We start from the raw sequence: 18,870 nt of genomic DNA, 5'->3' as shown, positions 1-18,870 counted from the left end.
TTTTGAATATTACATTCATAAATGATTTTGTTCAATGAACTTGTATTAAGTTCTATCTCTATCTAAAAATAATAATAAAAAAACACTGACTTAGTCTTGTAAGCAATAGAGTAATTTAGTTTCGTATTATATATTTCGTGTAATTCGGTGATGCCAATATAAAACAGGTTTTGAAGGTAAATAAATTGCTTTCTTATATTAAATAATTCAAAGAACATAAAATACTTTTGGTCAATTATTATGTGACTTATAAAAAATCATCTAGTATGACTGGATTTTCTAAAATGAATTTATTTCTCCATCCTTGACTTATACTCCATTCTTTGGTGTGCTTTAGCCAATTTATGCCTTCTTAAGCCCTGTATCGTTTTGAATTTAATACCACATGTCTCACAATGAAATTTGTTTTCTTTAATATGGCTTGCATAAAAATGACATTTTAAAGATGGCAACACTGTGAACACTTTTGGGCACTTAGGGCACCTAAATGGTTTGTAGTTTGAGTGTATGCGGATATGCATAGCCAACGAGTTCTTATGTTTGTACCTTTTACCACAAGTATCACATTCGTACCGGTGTGATGAGTGCTTGCTAAAAATGTGTTTCTGTAACTCAATATTTTGTGGAAAAGCTCGTTCGCAAATTTCACATTTGTAAGGTCTATAGTCTGTATGCACTCTACTATGTTTTAGTCTTTGGGATGTGGTTATAAAACCTTTACCGCAATATAAACATTGAACAGGTTTTAATCCAGTGTGTACTGCCATGTGGTAATCAATATTATTCTTTGACACAAGTTTATGACATTCGATACATTCAGTTGCAGAATGATAGGTTTGAATATGATTGTTCAAAGACCTCTTTTCAATTTTTTTCTTACAGATAGCACATTGAACTTCAACATCTAAAAAATGACTCTTTATATGAGCCTTTAAACTTACTCGTTTTCTAAATTCATAATCGCATTCAAAGCAAGTATAGGGTGGCTTAGTCATGTGATTTATCAAATGAGTAAGATATGCTCTGTGATTTGAGAATGCAAGTTTGCATTTTTTACATAGAAATGTTTCATCTTCATGTTTATCTTTGTGATTTTTTAATAATGTGTTGGTACTAAACTCTTGTTTACAAATATTACATTCATATTTATTTGTAATTTTTATATGACTGTTTCTATGTGAAGTCATTCCTATTTCTGAAGATGTTGTAAAATCGCAAATATCACAAATATATAAATCTTCTAGAGTATTCTTCATTATTGTATCTTTTTTACTTGTATTCCTTTTGCTATTTATCTTGTCATCTTCAATATAGGCATCTGGCTTACTTAAAAAAAAAATGTTAATAATAAAAATAATTAAGTCATTTTATTTAATAAACTACTTTCTTAAGCGCTTTCCAATGCTGAAATTATTTTAATGATGTTCGTTTTAATTGAAAGATTTTTTGTATTAATTAGTACTTACAGTTTAGTCTCACGCAAAAAGTATTTCTTATAGATATTTGTGTCGAAACTACTTTGTTCAGGCTCTAATTTTAACTGTTGTTTTAATGATATATTGTCTCCAAAATCATTACTTTCATCAATTTTTACCGCTTGCAAATTGGAACTTTGCTGTTCTTTCACCTCCGTGTCTTTATTTAAATCCATTTCGTATCTGATCTTAAGAAAGATGTATAATTAAAGCAGCTGTTTATATGAAAGAAACTTATTCTTGTTAGTGTATATAATTTGAAATGAAATAATAACAAAATCTTTTTCGTGTTTACACTTAAAACCACAGATATTTTCCGAGTAATCCTAATTCACTAGACTATAGTTTTTTGTTTTGCTTATGCCGCACCGCAATCTTTTTATTTTATTCTATAGCCCGAAATTCTGAATCCTTATAGTCAATTGTCATAAGGCAAGATACATGAAAAAGTGGCTTGTGTAAAATAAATTTATTTTCAAGTTTGGAAAATGTAAACAGTATTGTAATATTCAAAAGTGTGATAATTTCAACAAGAAATCATCTTTCTCATTCATAAAATATTTCTTACTGTTATCATATGGTATAAACAACACGGTAAATTCTGTGTATGTGTATTAGAACCTCTTTAAAAAAGTTTGTTTACAAATATTTCGCGCGCCAATACCGAAGAGCTTCTATACCGGGTACTTAAATATAAACAGAACTGAAAATGTTAAAATAATAATAATAATTAATTGACAGTAATTATTGCGACGGTGTTATTCTTATAATTGCTTGCAACGATTCAAGACCTAAATACTTAAATGATTTTCAAAAATATGTCTTATTGCTCATGCAATAAGGTTGATGTGATATTTAGATTTCAATTCGCTATTACTATACCAGAATAAGGTTGTGGAACAAGTTATTCTTCGTTCATGTTATTGTAGTAGCAAAAACAGTCCTTATGTATTTTGCTTTAGAAATGAAACTTTATTACATATATAATTTTTGTATTGTTCCAATTTGAATTTGGAGTTTAAGCAAATTATATAGCATTTATTAAATGTTTTACAATAAAATAAATAGAAAAATGTTCTTACAACTATTACTATATATTGAGTTTACCTGTGACTACTTTAATAATAAATAAAAATATAATTCAATTCAAGTCCAAGAGAAACAAAGGTTTGGAGGGAAAATCATAAATAAATAACAACAAAAAGCAAGCTAAAAAGCCTGTGTCTTTAGCAACTCATTATTTTGCTTCTTAAAATAATTTATAATTTTAAATCAATAAATTTGACAAGATATATTTTATATTATTATGATTAGTGTATGCCAGTGACTATGAGGTTTTTCTAAAATGTCTAGGGTTCTACTTTTGAGAAAACAAAGAATGTTTTAATCTAATTTTAAAATTTACCACCAAAACTGTTAATATACAGATACTATGATTGGCTAAGGTTGGTAGGTAGAAGGTATATGGTCTAATAAAGACAACCATCTTGCTCCAAAGCTCATGAGTATGACTGATGGATGAACAATATTATTCGTAGTTTTTCTATAGATATTGCAGTAGCCGTAATAGAAGTATTCAACAATGTAACCTATCGGAAAAAAATTATAGGTCTTATGAAAACAATTCTAAACATTTATTAGTACAGTGTGTTTCAGTCTTACGTTTCACCTAGTAAGACGAAGTCACTTCAATTACACCATTTCTGTCCCTTTTCATCAAAGCATAAATACAAATACACCGAAAGAGATCTAAAAGTACTTTAATGAAGGCATGCAATAAATATATGTTAAAATTTGTATATAACCAAGTATTAGTAGCCTTCCGTTAATAAAAATTATATATTTCTAGGTAATGTAAATTGCTAAAGTGAAAATGACAGAGGAATGCTGTGTTGATGGCTGTTTTAATATTAACGATCAACTGTACTATTTCAAGTATGTATTGCATTTTAATAACTATTTTTTTGAACAAGGTTGTATATTGTAAAGATGAGAACAGAGGAAGGATGTCTTTGCCACTCTTTAATTATCAAGTCCTTTTGCTGATTGTAAGGCTGAGTTGAGATCAGTGATGCCAACTTGGGGGTATTACCCACAAATTTAGGGAATCAAGCCGCCCAGAGGTTTTTTAAGGAGTATTTTACTCAAGATTTTTTTAGGGACAATTCGATAATTAATTCAATAACCAACAAACTAATTTAATCTCCAAGTGTGCTAACAGCTATATTATACAACTTGGTGTACAAATAAGGTGTATTCGAAGTTGCTCCTCAGGGATCATTCTGGGGGAGTTGGCCAGTAACCAGTGATGGTTAGATAGCATAGTGTTTCTGAGGGCCTATTGTATCACTGTGATCACACTATCACATTGATATACCTATCGCATTTGAAGTACGGTAAAGATAAACATCGTAAAAAATCAAAAATATTTGAAAAATACCAAAATGGTAGAGAAATCTAATGGAAAGACCAGTTTTAGCGGGATTATTAGGGTACACACTAGGGATCCTCGGCTTTGCACCAATGGACTTACCGTCAATTTGCGCATATAACACTCGTACGGTGAAGAAAAATATCGTGAGGAAACCGGGCATGATTTGGTCCCAAAAGTTGACGGTGTGTATCAGGCACAGAAGGTTGATCCTACTTGCCTATTAGAACAGATACACAAATCTGAGGCCGAGTCCTAAAACATTGTAGCACCATTTGTATAAATGGTGAATTTTATTAATTATAATTTTGTTGTTGGATTTTATACAGAGGCCTTTCTACAAGACTTAGATATGTCCGACTCCTGTACGTTAATAATGTTAATATATAAATATCCCTCCTTTTTAGGTTACCAGTAAGTAGAACTCTTCGTAAAAAGTGGGTAGTAGCAATAAATAGCTCAGCCAAGCTAACAGATGACGCAATGGTGTGCAGTCGCCATTTTCAGGAGGAACAATATATGTTTGTGAGAGGGAAGCGAAGGCTGAAGCCTAAAGTGGTGCCCTGTTTATTTGAGGTGAGTTTATCCAATCCTTTACATACGTAAGGTATGAGAGGATGTTATTCAGAAACGGGTCTGTGATGTCATGTGTCAAAAACCATTCCTATCAGTATTTGCTCTAAGTGTCCAAAGTCAGTAGTTGTTGGAGGCGCTGAGTCTCCTCCATACATTGCGCTGGTGTTCCACAAGGATCCCGTTCAGGACCATAACCCTTCTTGTTATTTGTTAATGGCGTTACAAAGTCAGTAGTTGTTGGAGGCGCTGAGTCTCCTCCATACATTGCGCTGGTGTTCCACAAGGATCCCGTTCAGGACCATAACCCTTCTTGATACTTGTTAATGGCGTTACAAAGTCAGTAGTTGTTGGAGGCGCTGAGTCTCCTCCATACATTGCGCTGGTGTTCCACAAGGATCCCGTTCAGGACCATAACCCTTCTTGATATTTGTTAACGGCGTTGCAAAGTCAGTAGTTGTTGGAGGCGCTGAGTCTCCTCCATACAATGCGCTGGTGTTCCACAAGGATCCCGTTCAGGACCATAACCCTTCTTGTTATTTGTTAACGGCGTTACAAAGTCAGTAGTTGTTGGAGGCGCTGAGTCTCCTCCATACATTGCGCTGGTGTTCCACAAGGATCCCGTTCAGGACCATAACCCTTCTTGATATTTGTTAACGGCGTTGCAAAGTCAGTAGTTGTTGGAGGCGCTGAGTCTCCTCCATACAATGCGCTGGTGTTCCACAAGGATCCCGTTCAGGACCATAACCCTTCTTGTTATTTGTTAACGGCGTTACAAAGTCAGTAGTTGTTGGAGGCGCTGAGTCTCCTCCATACATTGCGCTGGTGTTCCACAAGGATCCCGTTCAGGACCATAACCCTTCTTGATATTTGTTAACGGCGTTACAAAGTCAGTAGTTGTTGGAGGCGCTGAGTCTCCTCCATACAATGCGCTGGTGTTCCACAAGGATCCCGTTCAGGACCATAACCCTTCTTGATATTTGTTAATGGCGTTACAAAGTCAGTAGTTGTTGGAGGCGCTGAGTCTCCTCCATACAATGCGCTGGTGTTCCACAAGGATCCCGTTCAGGACCATAACCCTTCTTGATATTTGTTAATGGCGTTACAAAGTCAGTAGTTGTTGGAGGCGCTGAGTCTCCTCCATACATTGCGCTGGTGTTCCACAAGGATCCCGTTCAGGACCATAACCCTTCTTGATATTTGTTAACGGCGTTACAAAGTCAGTAGTTGTTGGAGGCGCTGAGTCTCCTCCATACATTGCGCTGGTGTTCCACAAGGATCCCGTTCAGGACCATAACCCTTCTTGATATTTGTTAACGGCGTTACAAAGTCAGTAGTTGTTGGAGGCGCTGAGTCTCCTCCATACAATGCGCTGGTGTTCCACAAGGATCCCGTTCAGGACCATAACCCTTCTTGTTATTTGTTAACGGCGTTACAAAGTCAGTAGTTGTTGGAGGCGCTGAGTCTCCTCCATACATTGCGCTGGTGTTCCACAAGGATCCCGTTCAGGACCATAACCCTTCTTGATATTTGTTAACGGCGTTACAAAGTCAGTAGTTGTTGGAGGCGCTGAGTCTCCTCCATACAATGCGCTGGTGTTCCACAAGGATCCCGTTCAGGACCATAACCCTTCTTGATATTTGTTAATGGCGTTACAAAGTCAGTAGTTGTTGGAGGCGCTGAGTCTCCTCCATACAATGCGCTGGTGTTCCACAAGGATCCCGTTCAGGACCATAACCCTTCTTGATATTTGTTAATGGCGTTACAAAGTCAGTAGTTGTTGGAGGCGCTGAGTCTCCTCCATACATTGCGCTGGTGTTCCACAAGGATCCCGTTCAGGACCATAACCCTTCTTGATATTTGTTAACGGCGTTACAAAGTCAGTAGTTGTTGGAGGCGCTGAGTCTCCTCCATACAATGCGCTGGTGTTCCACAAGGATCCCGTTCAGGACCATAACCCTTCTTGATATTTGTTAATGGCGTTACAAAGTCAGTAGTTGTTGGAGGCGCTGAGTCTCCTCCATACAATGCGCTGGTGTTCCACAAGGATCCCGTTCAGGACCATAACCCTTCTTGTTATTTGTTAACGGCGTTACAAAGTCAGTAGTTGTTGGAGGCGCTGAGTCTCCTCCATACATTGCGCTGGTGTTCCACAAGGATCCCGTTCAGGACCATAACCCTTCTTGACCTTTATTTGTTCACTGTTAATCATATCACCGATGATTTCATTTATATTATTATTCTTATTGCCTCTGATATTGTTCTTGTTCAAAGTTATCTTTAAGATTGGTGCTGATTGTATGATCCTCAAACAAGTGATTTCATTTTGACACAAGAAAATAAACTTACTGTGACTAAGCGCGCACCATTGATTGTATAGGCGATTCTGGTGTAATTATTGATAGAAAATAAACGTTTAATTCTCATGTTAATGAAGTACAAATGCTGGCTGAAAAACTAAAACAATTTTGTATAACGCTCTACTGCGCAGTCATATTGAATATGATATGAAATACAATGCTTGCCCCGGGAACAAAGGGAGGGAGTAGTATTCTCTTCCAGGAGGATTCGTGGAAGTCTGGCAACGCACATGCGAGCCCTCTAGCAATATAAGTCTCTATGGGAGGCGGTATCACTTAACATCTAGTGGTTAGCGTATAAAAAAAATATATTTCTTTCAGTTTTTTCAGGGAAAGCGTGGCTTATATTTTTATTCTAAACATATTTACTTTTCAGAAAGAATCACAAGTCCAAGATGAAGAACAGAATACAGATAGCGAAACCACAAATGAACTTAAATCACAAGAAATTGACATAGACAAAAATAAAGAGAGCACAGATAAAGATAGTATAAACGTTAGTATAGAAAACACAAATACAGATAGAATAAATACAGATAAAGAAAACACAGATAAAGATAAGAAAAACCCAAAAAAGGAAGACACAGATGATAGTAATAACAAAGAAGACAGCACAGATAGGCAAAGCATGGAAAAGGATAAAGATGGAATAGACAAGAGTGAAGATAAATGTAGTAGAAGCGTTAAGAAGTAGGTATATTTATTTATTTCGTAATCCCATAACATAAATTATATACAACTATAGATATAGGTTCCAAAATACGAAAGGATAAATAATAAAAATGTGTGCGTGTACTAGTGTACGCACGTAAGAAGTGAAACTTCTTTATGACCTTATTCGACACAAATTACACAGAAATTCGTTAAATAAAGTTAAATTAGATAAAGTTTAACAAAAGGCCTTTATTATCATAGACATGTATACAAATAATACAATTAGTATTGTCTTTGGTTTACACATTAAAAGAAAACATTTTTTTTTTAAATTGGGGTGTTTTTTTTTTATTTTATTTCAATTGCGTAACAATCTTGGGAAGCATCTTTTTCCTTCGCAAGTGCTTATGGTTGGTCAAAGCGGTTGTAGTGATTAGGCCTGTCTAGTTTGTGTTCACAGACTGCTGATTTTGTGTGTCGGTGACACAATACAGAGCTTGTGTTTTCTTCAATTTTATTAATTCATTTTTTTATTATTTATTACTTAAGATGTCATGTGGAACCTCACAATCGTTGTGTAAAACAAAAAACTTGACGATTAAAAAGAGTGGCGGAGAGTTTATTGCAAGTTCTTCTCTTCCGTTCTACGCTCCTTTTTCTCTCGTCCTTGATTTGAGAACTGGCAGTAAATGTAAAATTAGAAGCATTTCTGTTTTTGACGTTCATAATTGTATATTGTATATTGAGCAGTGCTAGTGCCTAGGGCCTAGTGGCTTCAGCGTGCGACTGTCATCCCAGAGGTTGTAGGTTCGATCCCCGGCTGTGCACCAATGGATTTTCTTTCTATGTGCGCATTTAACATTAGCTCGAACGGTGAAGGAAAACATCGTGAGGAAACCGGCTTGCCTTAGACAGAACGAGTCGATGGTGTGCGTCAGGCTGATCACCTACATGCCTATTCGATTAACAAATGATCATGAAACAGATACAAAAATCTGAGGCCCAGACCTAAAAAGGTTGTAGCGCCATTGTATATTGTGTTATCTAATGATTTTGAATTATTTCATTAGTAGCACAAAGTTCTGTAGCCGAAATCTTTTCTAGAAATAGACTTTCAAATGCAAAACGACTTCATTTTAGACCATGGTATCACAAACTCTGTAGACATTGATGTGTTTGGATTGGCTTCAGCGTGCGACCCTCATTCCTGATCCCTCGTTCGTTGGATCCAATGATTTTATGTTGGAAAACTTCGTTGCCCAAAAATCTTAGGGCCAGACCTAAAAAGATTGTAGCCACTGGATTTTTTAAAGTTATTTATTGATGTATTCTATAAAAATGTTTTAGTAATCATGGTTTTTGTTTTGACGTGACGTCTTTTAATTCGATGGAGCCGGCTGCACGCTCGAAACATGACTCATGCAGCGCTACCTCGCTCTGAGGTGTTCCATTTAAGGCTTGAAGTGCAAGCAGACGCGGAACTATCGACAAAGAGGATTGTCATAATTGTATTTATGCGTACAAATAAATGTAATTTGATCAATTCAATTGTGATTTCCATTTACCTCCTCTATATCCATACAAAATATCTAACAAACAAATAAAATGGAAATTTTCTTTTGAAAAAGCAACCTTTTCAACTAAGCAAAGTTCAACTATCGTTAGTTTATAGACAACTGTTTTTTTTAAACTACTTTTTTAACAATTCTCTTCTGTTCATCAGGGATTACCTCTTTAAATCAAAGTAACTTTATTCGTTCACTTATGAACGTCAACATAAAATATGTTAAATTGATTCTAAATTATATTTACCAGTTCGTAAGTCAAGGGTGTAGTCCAGAAGAACTGGCTTGATTCTAAATTTACATTTACCAGTTGGCAAGTCAAGGGTGTAGTCCAGAAGAACTGGCTTGATTCTAAATTTACATTTACCAGTTCGCAAGTCAAGGGTGTAGTCCAGAAGAACTGGCTTGATTCTAAATTTACATTTACCAGTTGGCAAGTCAAGGGTGTAGTCCAGAAGAACTGGCTTGATTCTAAATTTACATTTACCATTTCGCAAGTCAAGGGTGTAGTCCAGAAGAACTGGCTTGATTCTAAATTTACATTTACCAGTTCGCAAGTCAAGGGTGTAGTCCAGAAGAACTGGCTTGATTCTAAATTTACATTTACCAGTTGGCAAGTCAAGGGTGTAGTCCAGAAGAACTGGCTTGATTCTATATTTACATTTACCAGTTCGCAAGTCAAGGGTGTAGTCCAGAAGAACTGGCTTGATTCTAAATTTACATTTACCAGTTGGCAAGTCAAGGGTGTAGTCCAGAAGAACTGGCTTGATTCTAAATTTACATTTACCAGTTCGCAAGTCAAGGGTGTAGTCCAGAAGAACTGGCTTGATTCTAAATTTACATTTACCAGTTCGCAAGTCAAGGGTGTAGTCCAGAAGAACTGGCTTGATTCTAAATTTACATTTACCAGTTCGCAAGTCAAGGGTGTAGTCCAGAAGAACTGGCTTGATTCTAAATTTACATTTACCAGTTGGCAAGTCAAGGGTGTAGTCCAGAAGAACTGGCTTGATTCTATATTTACATTTACCAGTTCGCAAGTCAAGGGTGTAGTCCAGAAGAACTGGCTTGATTCTAAATTTACATTTACCAGTTGGCAAGTCAAGGGTGTAGTCCAGAAGAACTGGCTTGATTCTAAATTTACATTTACCAGTTCGCAAGTCAAGGGTGTAGTCCAGAAGAACTGGCTTGATTCTAAATTTACATTTACCAGTTGGCAAGTCAAGGGTGTAGTCCAGAAGAACTGGCTTGATTCTAAATTTACATTTACCAGTTCGCAAGTCAAGGGTGTAGTCCAGAAGAACTGGCTTGATTCTAAATTTACATTTACCAGTTGGCAAGTCAAGGGTGTAGTCCAGAAGAACTGGCTTGATTCTATATTTACATTTACCAGTTCGCAAGTCAAGGGTGTAGTCCAGAAGAACTGGCTTGATTCTAAATTTACATTTACCAGTTCGCAAGTCAAGGGTGTAGTCCAGAAGAACTGGCTTGATTCTAAATTTACATTTACCAGTTCGCAAGTCAAGGGTGTAGTCCAGAAGAACTGGCTTGATTCTAAATTTACATTTACCAGTTGGCAAGTCAAGGGTGTAGTCCAGAAGAACTGGCTTGATTCTAAATTTACATTTACCAGTTCGCAAGTCAAGGGTGTAGTCCAGAAGAACTGGCTTGATTCTAAATTTACATTTACCAGTTGGCAAGTCAAGGGTGTAGTCCAGAAGAACTGGCTTGATTCTATATTTACATTTACCAGTTCGCAAGTCAAGGGTGTAGTCCAGAAGAACTGGCTTGATTCTAAATTTACATTTACCAGTTCGCAAGTCAAGGGTGTAGTCCAGAAGAACTGGCTTGATTCTAAATTTACATTTACCAGTTCGCAAGTCAAGGGTGTAGTCCAGAAGAACTGGCTTGATTCTAAATTTACATTTACCAGTTCGCAAGTCAAGGGTGTAGTCCAGAAGAACTGGCTTGATTCTAAATTTACATTTACCAGTTGGCAAGTCAAGGGTGTAGTTCAGAAGAACTGGCTTGATTCTAAATTTACATTTACCAGTTCGCAAGTCAAGGGTGTAGTCCAGAAGAACTGGCACGAAACTCTCCGCCACTCTTAATCGCCAAGTTTTGAGTCATACAAATCGTTTGAACTGGAGAAAATTGAAATTAAAAAGTATTTGTTTATTGTAATTTTCAGCATAGATTTAGAATTCTCACCAAACAAAGATATTGAAGATATTATAACTAATTATCATATTAAGCAAACGCGACCTTTATCCGAGATATCAGAGAGGGAGACAAAAGGAGAAATAGAGCAGGATAGGAGAGAAGAAGAGAACGAGCCGAAGTATGTGGAGGTTTCTGTCGGTGGGAAGAGTCAAGGTATGGCTTCAAGTTACTGGTGGTAGATCTCGTGGTAGTGGAACGTCTACTAAGTTGGACTATAGATATTTTTGTTATCATAAAAGTCTTGTTATACATAGTTTTCTTAGTTATTAAATACACACGTCCATTCATAATCTCATCAATATACAAACTCAACTTCTACCTAATACATTTTTATATTCGTAACATTATGTATATACACATCCTACGTCCTACATTAGTAAATTTACTCAACAGGTATTGAAGAATTCTTGATTTGAAATAGGTGATAAAAATAATTTTTTTCATTAGTTCCGCAATTTTAAAAGCAAAAATTCAAAATGCAAAACTTTCTATAATATTAGAGAAGATACTTATTTGTAGTACTTCAGTGTCTCAGAACTTCCCTAGACACGACATTTGACATAGTTTTGTTTAAATAATTCCATGTTCTGGATTTCCACCTCGGGATTGGCTTGATACATGGCCCATGGGTAAAACATTCTTTTTGTCAATATTGATACGTTCTCTAATACTGTACATTTGTTCTATCATCAATAGATTCCACAGAATGACAGATATTTCTTTCACAGCGTGAGTTATATGTTTGGATTTTTGTTAGGGATCCCTAATTTTTTTGAAAATGTAATGTAGCCTCTGTTAGTCAGTAAAGATTCAGCTTTCTAATGGTGAAAGAATTTTTGAAATCGGTCTAGTAGTTTTTGTACATACATACAAAATATAAATTTCGTCTGTACGATATTAGTATAGATAGAGCTAAAATGAATTCCAGCCTTGTGTGCTTGGTATAGGAAAACGTTTTCAATCCACTGCACGTGGGAATCCCGATCCAGTAACGATTAATAATAGAAGATCTATAACAGAGGTTTAAAGGATCTGTAAGCATTGATTGATAGACATATAGACAAAAAGAGAAAGAGAGTATCTTTCTCACGTTCACACCAAAAAATACTTAGTGTACAAAAAAATAAAATTTACAATTTTTGAAATTTCTCTTCTTGGCAAATCCATTGTCGGTCCCTGCAGTGAGGCTATGGAGTTCACTTCCCGTCCCTATTCGCCTAGCTCCTTCTCTATCTTCTAAATCTGTACAAACATTACCTGTCCATACCGTATCCCTAACTTTCTTACAGATACCGGCAAACTTCTTGAGCATTAAACAAGGGAGTGGGGGAAAGTATGCGCATTGACACAGCGAGGGACACATCAACTGATCACGCGATCCACGTCACTCTCCCGGCGCCGTGCACCACTGACCCCCCCTCACCCCCTCCCACTTCTAGACATTTGTTCAAGATCTTTGCCGGTATCTATACTAAATACTAACTGACGTGAGACAGATCTTAAATTATCGTGATTCATGCGCTCTTTTTATTTTCCATGTATCCTTTTTTAGTTTAGTATGTCTTAATAACTATTTATAATATGTATTTTTGCACTTCTTGCCTACCTTATCTAATTTAAAACATTTTTGTATCACAGTAGTTGCCTGGAAGAGATCGCTCGAAAGCGATAAGGCCAGTTTCCTTGAAAATCCTTTTCATTGAATTATGTTCATTTATTATGAGCGTCTTTACTCTCGCAGCACTCACTGATGTGTATATGTGCTTGTCTTGTTTTTTTTTGAATGGAATCTCGCTGTTGGCCTTAAGGGCCTTTACAGCTCAGCTCGGGCTGTTTTAGCGAGCGTAGCTCGGCCAGAATGGCTTGTTTTCCCGCCGCCAGCGCAAGGGTGTCTCCTGTGAGACTCGAACCTCGGCTTGGGCCGTCGCGGGGTGGTCAATCGCCTGAAGGGCAGGACGGAAGCTCACTGGAGTGAGCGAAGTAAAGGTCCACGACTTCCGCGGTGAAGGCGGTTTTTTACCCTAATCTGTGAATTTCTATTTTTATTATTATTGGCCGCGCGGGCGGCTTTTAATTTATCGTTCGCTACGGTAATTGGATCGTCCGGATCCGTTAGTATGGGTCGGGGCCTCCTACGAGCCCTTTTTGTCGGGAAGGGGTAATAGTTGATGCTTTTACGCACCAGCGGATTGGGATGGTGTTTAGCCTTGTCAAAGTGGCGTGTGGACGCCAACTTCATCCATTGGGCTATGGTATGGAGCTCCAGGTCGTGGTGGAGATCGACGTTTCTCACACAGAAGGGCGCACCGGTCGCGATTCTCATGAATCGCGACTGAAGCACCTGTAGCCGGTGTATATAGGAGGGGGCACAATGCTCAAAGACTACGCTAGCGTATGTCAAGCACGGTCGGATGCAGGCCTTGTACAAGGTCACCTTGTGTCTGAGAGACATTGCTTGTCTTGCTGTATGAAAAAAACTTATATATAACCTCAGGTTTAGTCGTTGCCGCGTTTTAGTACAACATGTAAAACACGTGCTGCCATCTCTTAGTGGATTTTGACAGCTTCTATTGATAAATTAAAATCTGATATCACAAATGTTGAATATTACAGACCAAACAAATGAAGACTGCCTCATGCTGTTGGAGAATGTTCAAGTGGAGATCGATCCCAGCATGTTCCCTCTTGACCACGACGCTGACTTTGACCGTGAACAGAATATAGAACAAGTCGATCTGGACCTGGATTCCAGCTCGGATTGTATCGATTTGGGAGAAAAGTGAGTTTTTAGTTTTGATTAGAGAAACTTCGGCAGCGATCTAGGATCTTGCCGACTTCAAAAGAAGGAGTGTTGTGTATGCGATATTGTTAAATTTATTTGATAGTGCCAAACTAAAGTTGCCTAATTATATTAGGCAATATATATATTATATATTTCAAAATACAGTAAAGTGCAGTAAAACCCGCTTTAGACGATTTCTCAGGGATCCTACCAAAAACGCGTCTTAAGCGAGAAAGCGTATTATGCGGGATATGGAAAATGATACGTACTACATATTATTATGTATTATGTTCTAATTTTGGTATATATAGGTATTAAATTATACATCTAATAATTACATTATTTAAAATAATCACTTATTTTGGTGTACAGAAAGGTTTTATTGCATTAGCTATTAAAATATTTTCAACATAATTCAACTTTTGCAGTCCGTCTTCGCTTTGATCCAAAGAAGCTACTTAGCGTCTTAAATCATTAACCGCTCATAATGCCTGGGCGTTTGACAAAACCGGAGTTGACTCATCTTCATCATTATCGCTTACTGCCTCGTTTTGTGATTGAATTTCGTACGGTGCTACATTGTCATCAATGGAAGAATATCCAGGAAAACCCTGCAGTCTTTCTGGGGGCTCTCGTTAGATCGCTCGGTTAGACCGAGCTACTCAACAACTCTCCGACCGAGCTCTCAACTTGGGTTTGGGCGTATTAAACGGGATCACGAATCGTATTAAGCGTTAAGAAATGTATGAAAATAAGTCTCAAGTTGCAGAAACTGGCGTAAAGTGGCGTATTATACGAGAAATCGTATTAAGCGTGATCGTCTTAAACGGGTTCTACTGTGTATGTTTTTAATTAAAATAAAATACAAAGTGCCATCCTTTTAAAAACACTTTCTGCCGCATCACGTTGTTGAACCAGCAAGTAGTGGTGTTTTCGAATCGATACGAATTCGGAGCCTTCAAGACCGTACCACTCCCCGAAAGTTCACCACACTTGCTGGATTCTGGCGTTGCCAATGTCCATTCGCGCGGCCATTGAGATTGTTTTCTATCTTCCAGAAAAGATGACCCCATCAGTCTCCTCTCCTCGAGCGATGAAGACGAAGTTATAATACAGGAACCGAACATAGACACGATATCCGTCTCGGACGCCACAGATGAAGACGACATTCCATTGCTAAAACTGGTGAAAAAGCATAAAAAGTCAAAGAAATCCGAGAAAAACGCTGCAATTAACAAGATTTTATTGAACAAATACAAATGTGAAGTGTGCAGATACACAGCCCTGGACGCGGCGGATTACTCCCTCCACATGGGCAAGCACACACACATGATACACATGTGTGAAATGTGCAACTATCACACGTCCAGCTGGCTCCTGATGCACAGGCACAAAGAGAAGCACACGAGAGAGAGCAAGAACACAAAGAGAAGGAATCGAGAGAAGAAGTACAAGTGTCCTCTGTGCTCCTACCGGGCGAAACATAACATGAGCCTGGTGTACCACATGGGGACCCATGGCGCGAAGAACGACTTCGAGTGTGACAAGTGTGGGTTCTTCAGTAATTTAAAAGAGAATGTGGCGAAGCACATGAAGAATTGTAAGAGTGAGTTCTCTTGTGGTTATTGCTCGTATAGAACGAGCAGCAAGAGTTGTTATAGCAAGCATTTGAAGCGGTTCCATGATGAAGCTATTGATAGAGATTTTCTCCCATCGTCTTGGACTTAAAATGTGAATGTGTGAATCGGGCGTCAACTGTCAAAAGTGTTGTGTGTGTGAGATCTGTATTTTCATACAGATCTAAGACATGTTTTCATGGCTTGGATGGATTAAAGAAATCCATAAATAAAAATACTGTTTTTTGTAGTCACGTGACACAAGACGGTGACGTAGTATGCTTGTAAATAATGTCTTCGCCTGTCTAATCCTAATACGAGTTTCGTTTCTACGGAAACTGCTTTTTATCAATATTTTTCAAAATTAAAGCATTTCGACATTCTTAATTAATATTTATATTGGTTCTGTATATATTTTGCAAGTTATATTTTACCGAAATTATTGTTAAAATATCAGCCAGATCGCCGAGTGATAAAAATCTTGAAAACTACGTGTTTACAAGCAAAGCACGTCACAGGTGCGACGCCATCTTGCAGAAGCGTTTTGGCGCGTTCTTGAATGTATTTTAAAGCTTTCAACAATTTGTATAGAATATATGATTATTATGAATTTCAAGTGATTTTTAAAATCTTATCAAACAGACAATTGTGGGTGTCTAAATTTGATTGTTTACAGCTTTTACATCAAAGACCTCCATCGGGAAACTGCTCAACACGAGTCCCACTCAACTCAAAAAAACTAGAGATTTTTTTAAATTTTAAACTTAAACAGAAATTATTAAGTTTTACCACAGAATTTGTACATTTGTATCGATAACAAATTTCAAGAATGACGTGCACAGACTATTGAAATTAAAAATAAAACATTGCTAAGTGAATTATGACACTTATTACTTTTCTAGGAGACGCGTCATGTCATTGACATATTCTATGTGGCTGGGCCATCTTTGGCGCCATTTTTTGGCACACAGTATTTTTAATTTGCCACAATATTGGACAGTGCTACATACTTCTCTTGGCCGGTAAGAGCGACACTGTCATGGATATTAGTATTGCCAGTTAATAAAATTTTACCATTATAAGGGAAATAAATTAAAATTCTAGGCTTAAATGGGACACAAACTTAGGAACAACTGATATGGGGTTTTGTTACCTGAACTATTATATATCGAAACCGTAAATAATAAAATAAATACATTTTAGTTCTATTTGAGAGCTAACTGATAATGTCAATCTGACATTTCAAAATGGCGACGGTACCAATTTTAAATGTGAATTTTAAAATTCCGTGTTTCAACCAGCACGCTATATTGTCAAGGTTATTGCTAGAGTTGTATAAGATTTTTAAATTAATATATATTTATACAAAACAATTTGGTTGTCTGTAAAGGTATACGGATGATAATTTTACGTGGAAAAGTCTTGCATACTTTCATGAATTTAATTATGTAACTAAATTATCATTATTATGTATAAAGTTTATTGAAAATTACAATTACGATAAATTAACGTACATTTGAACTCGTTAATTCAATTGGTTTTTTAACTTATACAGTCTCTGTTTTACTCGGACGCTTTGGCCGATCGTGCCTCTATCGCTTCCACGAATCAGAATTCATCAAAAACATCAAAACGAAGTAAAACCTTTTTTAAAGCAAGCCTCTGTTGTTATGTGCAATTTAGTTTTCGAATCTGTCAAATAGCTGACAGGAGTTAGAAGACGTATCTTGTCTTTGTCGTTGTTAGAATGGGAAGGGCTCAATTTTTTTATTTGCGTTTATCTAACTGATGATATTTATAGCAATAATTGCATAATTTATTAAATATATGTATTACTTACGTTATATTTAATATTGTAAATAATTTGTGATATAAGTCTTAAGTATAAACCTGTGTTTTATTTAAAAATAACCAAAATATAATCTGTCATTTTTATATCATTGTTCATTGAGTTTTCTCATTTTGGCGCCAATACATTGTATAATATTTATACGATGTTAAAATGGAGTGATAAAAAGAACCGAATCGCTGTGATTGCATTACACAAAGTAGGTATGGAGCCAAATGCAATTTTTAAAACTCTCCATACGCTTGGACGATTGTGTATTAATAGGTAGAATGTGACCTCATTTGTCTGTGACAGAAAAAGATCTGGCCGTCCACGTAGTGTTCTTACGAAAAGGGTGGTCAAAGCAGTAAGGGAAAGATTCGACGAAATCCTGTCCGAAAGCGATTTATCTCGGGAGATAAAGATACCACCTAGAACTATGTCGCGTATATCAAAAGATGACTTAGGACTTCTAGCCATTAAGAAATGACCAGTGACTCTTACTTACTACTTCTGATAATTTAAAAAATAATAGGGTGGTAAAATCTAAACAACTACTGAAGCGGTACGCAAAGGAAGGTCAGAGAAAAATTTTGTTTATGGATAAGATTTTTTTTACAATTGAACAACATTTTAACAAACAAAATGACCGTACCGCCCAAAGCTCTAAGAAGGTTTTCCAATTACTCGACAGAGTGCAACGTTGGCATTATACGACTTCAGTGATAGTTTGGTGGGGTAGTTATGAAGGAGTAACTGAGCCATAGTTTTATGAAATAGGTATCAAAACATCGGCACAAATGTATGAAGATACAATTCTTGAGAAAGTAGTGAAGCCAACAACACCATGTCCAATAACCAAGAATGGTCCTTCCAGCAAGACTCGGCGGTCATAAAGCTCGGTCTACTCAGTCTTGGTTGTAAAATAACGTTTCGGACTTCAACAGGGCTGATGACTGGCCGTCGTTTAGTCCCTATCTTAATCCGCTGGATTATGATTTATGGTCAGTTTTAGAGAAAACGGAATTTTCTCACGGAAAGCGTGCTTCTATTGACAACTGGCCTCAACGTTTATATGACTGTATTGCAACCAATGGAGATCTTCGGATAAGTGTTTTATATTTTAAATTGTTTTATATTTATGTATTAAACTAACACATTGTACAAGTAAATGTTATTTGCAATAGAAAAACATTTTTTTCTTTGTTTCATAATTTATCCCTTAAGCGCGTATTAATTTTAAGCCTTAATGAATAGAGAAGTTGTGATTTGTAAATAAATAAATAAACTCCAGTGTGAAGTTTAATGAATTACATATTTTGACTGTGGCAAGTCAATACAATTATGAGAATATTTCGTATGTGCG

General features: G+C 36.7%; 2 protein-coding genes across 5 annotated transcripts; one reads left to right on the top strand and one right to left on the bottom strand.

The window, feature by feature from the left end:
- Positions 1-135: 135 nt before the first annotated feature.
- Positions 136-1,764, bottom strand: LOC123718028 (zinc finger protein 805-like). Its single transcript, XM_045674379.1, has 2 exons — positions 1,467-1,764; positions 136-1,326 (listed from the first exon to the last, which is right to left on the bottom strand). The coding sequence occupies exons 1-2, from the start codon at positions 1,649-1,651 to the stop codon at positions 291-293; spliced, it is 1,221 nt and encodes a 406-aa protein (XP_045530335.1). The 5' UTR covers positions 1,652-1,764; the 3' UTR covers positions 136-290.
- A 157-nt stretch (positions 1,765-1,921) lies between these two features.
- LOC123718153 (zinc finger Y-chromosomal protein 1-like) lies at positions 1,922-17,518 on the top strand. Of its 4 annotated transcripts, none has more exons than XM_045674570.1 (7): positions 1,922-2,069; positions 3,325-3,410; positions 4,314-4,482; positions 7,216-7,529; positions 11,247-11,431; positions 13,892-14,057; positions 15,119-17,518. In XM_045674570.1, the coding sequence occupies exons 2-7, from the start codon at positions 3,349-3,351 to the stop codon at positions 15,786-15,788; spliced, it is 1,566 nt and encodes a 521-aa protein (XP_045530526.1). In that variant the 5' UTR covers positions 1,922-2,069; positions 3,325-3,348; the 3' UTR covers positions 15,789-17,518. The 4 variants fall into 4 exon arrangements, with proteins under 4 accessions (XP_045530526.1, XP_045530528.1, XP_045530527.1 ...); XM_045674572.1 differs by having other exon boundaries at positions 1,922-2,080; XM_045674571.1 differs by having other exon boundaries at positions 1,922-2,158.
- Positions 17,519-18,870: the final 1,352 nt, after the last annotated feature.

This window comes from Pieris brassicae, chromosome 14, assembly GCF_905147105.1.
Source record: "Pieris brassicae chromosome 14, ilPieBrab1.1, whole genome shotgun sequence".
Classification (NCBI taxonomy): Eukaryota; Metazoa; Arthropoda; class Insecta; order Lepidoptera; family Pieridae; genus Pieris; species Pieris brassicae.
The sequence above is the reverse complement of the archived record's forward strand: the minus strand, read 5'-3'. Positions and strand labels throughout refer to the sequence as shown.